At 39.8% G+C, this 11,702-nt stretch overlaps 1 protein-coding gene across 10 annotated transcripts; it reads right to left on the bottom strand.

Moving 5' to 3' along the window:
- Nucleotides 1-373: 373 nt before the first annotated feature.
- Nucleotides 374-2,961, bottom strand: LOC127305702 (uncharacterized). 10 transcript variants are annotated; one of them, XR_011747800.1, is made up of 7 exons: nucleotides 2,829-2,961; nucleotides 2,131-2,214; nucleotides 1,985-2,053; nucleotides 1,644-1,724; nucleotides 1,295-1,458; nucleotides 1,163-1,208; nucleotides 374-597 (listed from the first exon to the last, which is right to left on the bottom strand). XR_011747800.1 is itself a non-coding variant. In XM_051336217.2 (6 exons), exons 2-6 carry the CDS (start codon nucleotides 2,196-2,198, stop codon nucleotides 577-579), a joined length of 285 nt encoding a protein of 94 aa, XP_051192177.1. In that variant the 5' UTR covers nucleotides 2,199-2,214; nucleotides 2,829-2,961; the 3' UTR covers nucleotides 374-576. The 10 variants fall into 10 exon arrangements, 2 of the variants coding, with proteins under 2 accessions (XP_051192177.1, XP_051192176.1); XR_007854094.2 differs by lacking the exon at nucleotides 1,985-2,053; XM_051336217.2 differs by lacking the exon at nucleotides 1,295-1,458.
- Nucleotides 2,962-11,702: the final 8,741 nt, after the last annotated feature.

The following is an 11,702-nucleotide window of genomic DNA, read 5'->3' as shown; positions in this document are numbered from 1 at the left end:
TCTCAAGTAATAGAAGGACGCTTGATAAGCGTCTCTACGTACATAAGACGCTATCATAGTGACACTCAAAAGCATGTTTACCTACATAGAGACGTTTTAATAAACACGCCAAGTTTGCGTCTCAAATATATTTTAGAGATGTTTTATTAATGTGTACACTATACGTTAGTACATACATATTCATACTGTCATCTTATAAACATTATGTATATTTACTATTTTACTTGTATTTTGGATATAGCGTCTCAAAACTAACACATGCTAGCATGATTTTGTTTTTATTCATAAATTCATGTAAAAACTGATTTTCCCTCGTATTTAGGTTCACGGTACAAGGCATGGCCATTATAACCAACAAACGCAGAAAATATAGAGAAGACAGGAATAAATACATTCATAATACTAAAGGAAATTTGAAACTGAATAGAATATCCATATTGATAATTCATAGATACATTGGGAAATATCATGTTCGGGGAAAATCATAAAACCCTATATTACAATTGTCTCTCAAAAATATCACTTCATAGATTTTTTGAGGCGGAAACTAATGCTTTGCCCATCTCCATCTCTGCCCTACATAGCTTCACATATAACCTGAAAAGCAAGTCACGACCAAGGTGAGAAACTCCATGGAAAATCTAGTAGAGGGTCAGATGACAAGTTCAGTTGATTAACTAAAAATGATCTAAGACTAAACCTGCATGAAACATATATGCTATTTTCAGCTAAAATTTGCATCCTTTTGCTAGGACGATCAAATGTCTAGAAACTGATGCTACCCTATGTGTATTGGCAATATCTTCATAACCATAAGATATATTTGTCCTATGTACACGTGTTGCCAGGTTAGCAAACTCCATGCTCAACTCCTGAACTTAACTGGTGCTATCAACTCTCAACCCCGCTTGTTGAATCTGCGTTGACACCAGTTTTGTTCATGCTTCCAAGAGGAAGTTCCTTAGTAACCACACCAAAGTACTCAACATGCTAACCACTTGACTATTCGAAACAATTGATATATGTACAAAACAAGTTTTGTAAAATTACTCAAACGATTGGGTACCTAGCCATAACATAGCTGGATGCAACTATTAAAACCGAATCATTGCATAATTCTTAGTCTTCCATTGTTAAGAAAAATGAGAAGAATGTAGCATACCAGGTCATCATTTGTCTGGTTTGAGCTCGATTTTCTTCTTTTTGATCTACAATGCACAAAGTTTATAAATAAATAATTAAGCAAGGATCTAATAAGGGAATGTAATGCTTGTACATATGAAAATATACTTACATAGAACCTAGGACAAGCGATAACATGACCCAAAGCATCTTTGAAAGTTTCAATATCTTTATATGGTCTCGGCAATTTTTCATCCACAGTTGGTGTAGGACCGTTAATAAGAACATCACAATATTCATCTCCAAGCATGTTTCCTCCAACCACATATGTTATATCTTAAATAATCAAAGATACTATCGTTACAACTTTATTTTTGTTTTTTCTCGGGTTTTCCAAAAAGAAATAGACTTCAAATTTATCATGTAACTTTAAGAAATATAACATTTAGGAAATGACACTATTACCTGTATGACACAAGAAAACCATGTTGGTTTAGATAGTTTGTTTGCATATACTGTACCTTATTAGTAGGTTGATTATATGGGAACGATGATACATCACAACCTTGATCGGCCTCAGTGGAGTTTTCATAATTTGCTTTCTGCATCAAAAGACCATATGAGCTATACATACCAAATACAAACTTAGATATGGTCTGATGTGCAAAGTGAAGTTCATTTTGCACCATAGCAGTTATGCGCCGACGTCCTAAAGATTAATTGGCATAAATCTCTTTTCTATTATTTTCAGGACGTGGTTGTTGCAATTGTGAACGAACAAACCCAATCAATACTATAATATTATTTGTAGAAAACAATACAACCAGACTGATTCCAACTGCAAATCCACAGTAGCATATACCTGCTTTGTAACCTGCTCACAAGGTACACAACTCTGATATTGTTTAGCATATTTTTTTGTGTGTGCTTCCTACAGTTGAAGCCTAGTTCAGTTCACACTAAACAAATAGGCGCAGTGTCTTTACCGAGTAAAAGCCGTGAACATACCTTAGTAATCTCTTCCTCGTGTGGAAATGATGAATTTGCATATGTGCCGAAAACAAATGAATTAGCATGTTTGTGGTTATGAAACTGCAAACATAAGAACACTTGAATTTGTTTATGTTATGCATTACATGTCACGTGCCAAAACTGATCAATACATTAAACAGATTGGTATACACTATACTTTCAACAAACAATTATGCTTGGGTTTGTCTAGAAAAGAACAAGGCAGCGCATGGCCTGGAAAAGAATACTAGCATCTAAACTGATCAGAGGTGACGCATGGATATAGGCAAGTGATGAGAAACAAAAATTCAGAAAACACTAGCACCTAAATTCATCTGAATCTACAGCCGTGTGATGGAAAAGAGTACTAGACCCTAAGTTTTCCGCTTATTACAGGCCATACTTTCCTATCACCGTAAGAAGAAGAATACATGAGCAGCAGATAATGAACAAAGATTGAGCTTTTCTCAGTAAGCGGATTGACTACGAACGGGAGGCTGCTGACCGTTCTACACGAGATAGATCCACGGGAATCCTGCACCCAGTACCACACCCATCGCAAAAGGATACACCCACCGCATCACACGCAGGCCGCAGCAACCCCTACCGCTTCGCCGTCGACCGTGACGGCAGCGGCGCCGCCGCCTTCACCGGCTAGCCCTATGTAAATGAGATGGATTTGATGGGGCACACACCTTGACGGAGGCACATGGCCGCGGATAGATCCGCTGAGCAGGGTATCCTCGCGGCGGCGGCTAGAGAGATGCAGGCGAGGGTTCCCCTTCCAGTTTTATCAGATGGGCGAGGGTTCCCCTTTGTCTAACAAAAAGATGCAGGCGAGGAGGAAATATATTACGGAATTTTGCCTTCGAAATATAAGCGGGGGTGTTTTCTTAAGCGGTAAAGCAACCAAAATTAGCGCCAGAACGAAAAATAGGCGGATTTTTTATGAATCTTAAGCGCTAAAACAAAAAAAAGTTAGCCTTAGACCGAATAATAGGCGGGAATAGTTTTCTTAAGTGGTAAATTTAACAAAGCGCCAAAACGTAAAATGTTTTACTACTAATTATTTTATTTCTAGGTGAAAATAAATTTATGGCTTTTTTATCTGTCCAATCGTATTTCACACGCTTATTGTACATCTACTACTATTCATCTTTTTTGGGATCACCGTAGTGATCTTTGATGAGCACAAAATTAGTTTCTGCACTCTCGCAAGGTTAGTTATACGACGCATTCTAAACGTCCTAAGATTTGTCTCTACATACTCAAGAGTTAGCCATTTTATTTATTTTGCTAGTCAACAAATAGAAATTTTGAGACGTTATGTGGATCGTCTAAAGAAACGTCCCTACGTTGAGCTGCCCTCCTATCCTAAGGATGAAAGCAAATGCGTCTCATATTTAACGTCTCTACATGATGAGTTTCTTGTAGTGGCATTTTCTGAACTAACCTATTAACAAGATGCCGAAGTGCCAGTTGCTATTTTCTGCTGTTTTTGGTTTCAGAAATCCTAGTAACGAAATATTCTCGGAATTGGACGAAATCAACGCCCAGGGTCCTATTTTGCCACGAAGCTTCCAGAAGTCCGAAGAGGAGACGAAGAGGGGCCACGAGGGGGCTACACCCTAGGGCGGCGCGGCCCCCCTTGGCCGCGCGGCCCTGTGGTGTGGGGCCCTCGTGCCGCCTCTTGACCTGCCCTTCCGCCTACAAATAGCCTCCGTCGCGAAACCCCCTGTACCGAGAGCCACGATACGGAAAACCTTCCAGAGACGCCGCCGCCGCCGATCCCATCTCGGGGGATCCAGGAGATCGCCTCCGGCACCCTGCCGGAGAGGGGATTCATCTCCCGGAGGACTCTACGCCGCCATGGTTGCCTCCGGAGTGATGTGTGAGTAGTCTACCCCTGGACTATGGGTCCATAGCAGTAGCTAGATGGTTGTCTTCTCCCCATTGTGCTATCATTGTCGGATCTTGTGAGCTGCCTAACATGATCAAGATCATCTATCTGTAATTCTATATGTTGTGTTTGTTGGGATCCGATGAATAGAGAATACTTGTTATGTTGATTATCAAAGCTATGTCTATGTGTTGTTTATGATCTTGCATGCTCTCCGTTATTAGTAGATGCTCTGGCCAAGTTGATGCTAGTAACTCCAAGAGGGAGTATTTATGCTCGATAGTGGGTTCATGTCTCCGTGAATCTGGAGGAGTGACAAGAACCACTAAGGTTACGGATGTGCTGTTGCCACTAGGGATAAAACATTGGTGCTATGTTCAAGGATGTAGTCACTAGTTACATTACGCGCAATACTTAATGCAATTGTCTGTTGTTAGCAACTTAATACGGAGGGGTTCGGATGATAACCTCGAAGGTGGACTTTTTAGGCATAGATGCATGCTTGGATGGCGGTCTATGTACTTTGTCGTAATGCCCAATTAAATCTCACTATACTCATCATAATATGTATGTGCATGGTCATGCCCTCTTTATTTGTCAATTGCCCAACTGTAATTTGTTCACCCAACATGCTGTTTGTCTTATGGGAGAGACACCTCTAGTGAATCGTGGACCCGGTCCAATTCTCTATCTTGAAATACAATCTCTTGCAATCTTGTTCTACTGTTTCTGCAAACAATCATCTTCCACACAATACGGTTAATCCTTTGTTACAGCAAGCCGGTGAGATTGACAACCTCACTGTTTCGTTGGGGCAAAGTACTTTGGTTGTGTTGTGCAGGTTCCACGTTGGCGCCCGGAATCCCTCGGTGTTGCGCTCGCACTACATCCCGCCGCCATCAACCTTCAACGTGCTTCTTGGCTCCTCCTGGTTCGATAAACCTTGGTTTCTTTCTGAGGGAAAACTTGCTGCTGTGCGCATCATACCTTCCTCTTGGGGTTCCCAACGAACGTGTGAGTTACACGCCATCAAGCTCTTTTTCTGGCGCCGTTGCCGGGAGATCAAGACACGCCGCAAGGGGAGTCTCCACTTCTCAATCTCTTTACTTTGTTTTTGTCTTGCTTAGTTTTATTTACTATTTTGTTTGCTGCACTAAATCAAAATACAAAAAAATTAGTTGCTAGTTTTACTTTATTTGCTATCTTGTTTGCTATATCAAAAACACAAAAAAATTAGTTACTTGCATTTACTTTATCTAGTTTGCTTTATTTACTGCTGCTAAAATGGCCAACCCTGAAAATACTAAGTTGTGTGACTTCACAACCACAAATAATAATGATTTCTTATGCACACCTATTGCTCCACCTGCTACTACAGCAGAATTCTTTGAAATTAAACCTGCTTTATCAATCTTGTTATGCGAGAGCAATTTTCTGGTGTTAGTTCCGATGATGTCGCTGCCCATCTTAATAATTTTGTTGAATTATGTGAAATGCAAAAGTATAAGGATGTAGATGGTGACATTATAAAATTAAAATTGTTCCCTTTCTCATTAAGAGGAAGAGCTAAAGATTGGTTGCTATCTCACGCCTAAGAATAGTATTGATTCATGGACTAAATGCAAGGATGCTTTATTGGTAGATATTATCCCCCTGCTAAAATTATATCTTTGAGGAGTAGCATAATGAATTTTAAACAATTAGATACTGAACATGTTGCTCAAGCTTGGGAAAGAATGAAATCTCTGGTTAAAAATTGCCCAACCCATGGACTGACTACTTGGATGATCATCCAAACCTTCTATGCAGGACTAAATTTTTCTTCACGGAATTTATTGGATTCAGCTGCTGGAGGTACCTTTATGTCCATCACTCTTGGTGAAGCAACAAAGGTTCTTGATAATATGATGATCAACTACTCTGAATGGCACACGGAAAGAGCTCCACAAGGTAAGAAGGTAAATTCTGTCGAAGAAACCTCTTCCTTGAGTGATAAGATTGATGCTATTATGTCTATGCTTGTGAATGATAGGACTAATATTGATCCTAATAATGTTCCATTAGCTTCATTGGTTGCACAAGAAGAACATGTTGATGTAAACTTCATTAAAAATAATAATTTCAACAACAATGCTTACCGGAACAATTCTAGTAACAACTATAGGCCATATCCTTATAATAATGGCAACGGCTATGCTAATTCTTATGGGAATTCTTACAACAATAATAGGAATTCACCCCCTGGACTTGAAGCCATGCTTAAAGAATTTATTAGTACACAAACTCGCTTTTAACAAATCTGTTGAAGAAAAGCTTGGGAAAATTGATATACTTGCTTCTAAAGTCGATAGTCTTGTCGCTGATGTTGATCTTTTGAAATCGAAAGTTTTGCCTAATGAGAATCATCATAATAAAATTGTTACTACAGCAAATGCCATCCAAGTTAGAATTAATGAGAATATAAGATTAATGGCTGAACTGCGTGCTAGGTGGGATAGAGAAGAAAATGAAAAACTAGCTAAAGAGAAGAATGTAGCTAAAGTTTGGACTATTACCACCACTTGTAATGCTAATGCTACACATGTTGCTGCACCTCCTACTAATAATAATAAAAGAATTGGTGTTAGCAATGTTTCCACTTCTAATGCAAAGCGAGAAACTGCTTTCAAATCGCTAAAGCTTAAATCTGTGATAAAGCTGCTGAAATTTTTTCCAACATTGGGGATGATGATCCAATTGCTTTAGATTATAATGGTTTGAATTTTGATGATTGCCACATCTCTGAAGTTATAAAGTTCTTGCAAAAACTTGCTAAAAGTCCTAATGCTAGTGCTATAAATCTGGCTTTCACACATCATATTACAAATGCTCTCATAAAAGCTAGAGAAGAGAAACTAGAGCGTAAGCCTCTATTCCTAGAAAGCTAGAGGATGGTTGGGAGCCCATCATTAAGATGAAGGTTAAAGATTTTGATTGTAATGCTTTATGTGATCTTGGTGCAAGTATTTCGTTATGCCTAAGAAAATTTATGATATGCTTGACTTGCCACCATTTGAAAAATTGTTATTTGGATGTTAATCTTGCTGATCATTCTACAAAGAAACCTTTGGGGAAAGTTGATAATGTTCGCATTACCGTTAACAATAACCTTGTCCCCGTTGATTTTGTTGTCTTGGATATTGAATGCAATGCATCTTGTCCCATTATATTGGGAAGACCTTTTCTTCGAACTGTTGGTGCTATCATTGATATGAAGGAAGGTAATATAAAATATCAATTTCCTCTCAAGAAAGGTATGGAACACTTCCCTAGAAAGAGAATGAAGTTACCTTTTGATTCTATTATGAGAACAAATTATGATGTTGACACTTCGTCTCTTGATAATACTTGATACACACTTTCTGCGCCTAGCTGAAAGGCGTTAAAGAAAAGCGCTTATGGGAGACAACCCATGTTTTTACCTACAGTACTTTGTTTTTATTTTGTGTCTTGGAAGTTGTTTACTACTGTAGCAACCTCTCCTTATCTTAGTTTAGTGTTTTGTTGTGCCAAGTAAAGTCGTTGATAGAAAAGTTCATACTAGATTTGGATTACTGCGCAGAAACAGATTTCTTTGCTGTCACGAATCTGGGCTGTTTTCCCCTGTAGGTAACTTAGAAAATTAAGCCAATTTACGTGAGTGATCCTCAGATATGTACGCAACTTTCATTCAATTTGAGCATTTTCATTTGAGCAAGTCTGGTGCCATTTTAAAATTCATCAATACGAACTGTTCTGTTTTGACAGATTCTGCCTTTTATTTCGCATTGCCTCTTTTGCTATGTTGGATGAATTGCTTTGATCCATTAATGTCCAGTAGCATTATGCAATGTCCAGAAGTGTTAAGAATGATTGTGTCACCTCTGAATATGTTAATTTTTATTGTGCACTAACCCTCTAATGAGTTGTTCTAAGTTTGGTGTGGAGGAAGTTTTCAAGGATCAAGAGAGGAGTATGATGCAATATGATCAAGGAGAGTGAAAGCTCTAAGCTTGGGGATGCCCCGGTGGTTCACCCCTGCATATTCTAAGAAGACTCAAGCGTCTAAGCTTGGGGATGCCCAAGGCATCCCCTTCTTCATCGACAACATTATCAGGTTCCTCCCCTGAAACTATATTTTTATTCCATCACATCTTATGTGCTTTGCTTGGAGCGTCGGTTTATTTTTGTTTTTGTTTTGTTTGAATAAAATGGATCCTAGCATTCACTTTATGGGAGAGAGACACGCTCCGCTGTAGCATATGGACAAGTATGTCCTTAGTTTCTACTCATAGTATTCATGGCGAAGTTTCTCCTTCGTTAAATTGTTATATGGTTGGAATTGGAAAATGATACATGTAGTAATTGCTATTAATGTCTTGGGTAATGTGATACTTGGCAATTGTTGTGCTCATGATTAAGCTCTTGCATCATATGCTTTGCACCCATTAATGAAGAAATACATAGAGCATGCTAAAATTTGGTTTGCATATTTGGTTTCTCTAAGGTCTAGATAATTTCTAGTATTGAGTTTGAACAACAAGGAAGATGGTGTAGAGTCTTATAATATTTTCAATATGTCTTTTATGTGAGTTTTGCTGCACCGGTTCATCCTTGTGTTTGTTTCAAATAAGCCTTGCTAGCCTAAACCTTGTATCGAGAGGGAATACTTCTCATGCATCCAAAATACTTGAGCCAACCACTATGCCATTTGTGTCCACCATACCTACCTACTACATGGTATTTTCCGCCATTCCAAAGTAAATTGCTTGAGTGCTACCTTTAAAATTCCATCATTCACCTTTGCAATATATAGCTCATGGGACAAAAACTATTGTGGTATTGAATATGTAATTATGCACTTTATCTCTTATTAAGTTGCTTGTTGTGCGATAACCATGTTTACTGGGGACGCCATCAACTATTCATTGTTGAATTTCATGTGAGTTGCTATGCATGTTCGTCTTGTCTGAAGTAAGAGCGATCTACCACCTTATGGTTAAGCATGCATATTGTTAGAGAAGAACATTGGGCCGCTAACTAAAGCCATGATCCATGGTGGAAGTTTTAGTTTTGGACAAATATCCTCAATCTCAAATGAGAAAATTATTAATTGTTGTTACATGCTTATGCATAAAAGAGGAGTCCATTATCTGTTGTCTATGTTGTCCCGGTATGGATGTCTAAGTTGAAGAATAATCAATAGCGAGAAATCCAATGCGAGCTTTCTCCTTAGACCTTTGTACAGGCGGCATAGAGGTACCCCTTTGTGACACTTGGTTAAAACATGTGCATTGTGATGATCCGGTAGTCCAAGCTAATTAGGACAAGGTGCGGGCACTATTAGTATACTATGCATGAGGCTTGCAACTTATAAGATATAATTTACATGATACATATGCTTTATTACTACCGTTGACAAAATTGTTTCATGTTTTCAAAATCAAAGCTCTAGCACAAATATAGCAATCGATGCTTTTCCCCTATGGAGGACCATTCTTTTACTTTCAATGATGAGTCAGTTCACCTATTTCTCTCCACCTCAAGAAGCAAACACTTGTGTGAACTGTGCATTGATTCCTACATATTTGCATATTGCACTTATTATATTACTCTATGTTGACAATATCAATGAGATATATATGTTATAAGTTGAAAGCAACCGCTGAAACTTAATCTTCTTTTGTGTTGCTTCAATGCCTTTACTTTGAATTATTGCTTTATGAGTTAACTCTTATGCAAGACTTATTGATGCTTGTCTTGAAGTGCTATTCATGAAAAGTCTTTGCTATATGATTCACTTGTTTACTCATGTCATATACATTGTTTTGATCGCTGCATTCACTACATATGCTTTACAAATAGTATGATCAAGATTATGATGGCATGTCACTCCAGAAATTATCTGTGTTATCGTTTTACCTGCTCGGGACGAGCAGAACTAAGCTTGGGGATGCTGATACGTCTCCGACGTATCGATAATTTCTTATGTTCCATGCCACATTATTGATGTTATCTACATGTTTTATGCACACTTTATGTCATATTCGTGCATTTTCTGGAACTAACCTATTAACAAGATGCCGAAGTGCCGCTTGTCGTTTTCTGTTTTTGGTTTCAGAAATCCTAGTAACGAAATATTCTCGAAATTGGACGAAATCAACGCCCAGGGTCCTATTTTGCCACGAAGCTTCCAGAAGTCCGAAGAGGAGACGAAGAGGGGCCACGAGGGGGCCACACCCTAGGGCGGCGCGGCCCCCCCTTGGCCGCGCGGCCCTGTGGTGTGGGGCCCCCGTGCCGCCTCTTGACCTGCCCTTCCGCCTACAAATAGCCTCCGTCGCGAAACCCCCTGTACCGAGAGCCACGATACGGAAAACCTTCCAGAGACGCCGCCGCCGCCGATCCCATCTCGGGGGATCCAGGAGATCGCCTCCGGCACCCTGCCGGAGAGGGGATTCATCTCCCGGAGGACTCTACGCCACCATGGTCGCCTCCGGAGTGATGTGTGAGTAGTCTACCCCTGGACTATGGGTCCATAGCAGTAGCTAGATGGTTGTCTTCTCCCCATTGTGCTATCATTGTCGGATCTTGTGAGCTGCCTAACATGATCAAGATCATCTATCTGTAATTCTATATGTTGCGTTTGTTGGGATCCGATGAATAGAGAATACTTGTTATGTTGATTATCAAAGCTATGTCTATGTGTTGTTTATGATCTTGCATGCTCTCTGTTATTAGTAGATGCTCTGGCCAAGTTGATGCTAGTAACTCCAAGAGGGAGTATTTATGCTCGATAGTGGGTTCATGTCTCCGTGAATCTGGAGGAGTGACAAGAACCACTAAGGTTACGGATGTGCTGTTGCCACTAGGGATAAAACATTGGTGCTATGTTCAAGGATGTAGTCACTAGTTACATTACGCGCAATACTTAATGCAATTGTCTGTTGTTAGCAACTTAATACTGGAGGGGGTTCGGATGATAACCTGAAGGTGGACTTTAGGCATAGATGCATGCTGGATGGCGGTCTATGTACTTTGTCGTAATGCCCAATTAAATCTCACTATACTCATCATAATATGTATGTGCATGGTCATGCCCTCTTTATTTGTCAATTGCCCAACTGTAATTTGTTCACCCAACATGCTGTTTGTCTTATGGGAGAGACACCTCTAGTGAACTGTGGACCCCGGTCCAATTCTCTATACTAAAATACAATCTACTGCAATACTGTTCTACTGTTTTCTGCAAACAATCATCTTCCACACAATACGGTTAATCCTTTGTTACAACAAGCCGGTGAGATTGACAACCTCACTGTTTCGTTGGGGCAAAGTACTTTGGTTGTGTTGTGCAGGTTCCACGTTGTCGCCGGAATCCCTGGTGTTGCGCCGCACTACATCCCGCCGCCATCAACCTTCAACGTGCTTCTTGGCTCCTCCTGGTTCGATAAACCTTGGTTTCTTTCTGAGGGAAAACTTGCTGCTGTGCGCATCATACCTTCCTCTTGGGGTTCCCAACGAACGTGTGAGTTACACGCCATCAATAGTCCCCGAACACTGCTATGACGGCCCTGCAGAACCGGTAGAAACAATCAAGGGCGGTGGACTCCGCCATCCGAAGATAGTCATCTGCAGTATCACCGGGAGCTCC

This window comes from Lolium perenne, chromosome 6, assembly GCF_019359855.2.
Source record: "Lolium perenne isolate Kyuss_39 chromosome 6, Kyuss_2.0, whole genome shotgun sequence".
Lineage (NCBI taxonomy): Eukaryota > Viridiplantae > Streptophyta > Magnoliopsida > Poales > Poaceae > Lolium > Lolium perenne.
This window is presented reverse-complemented; position numbering and strand designations above follow the sequence as displayed.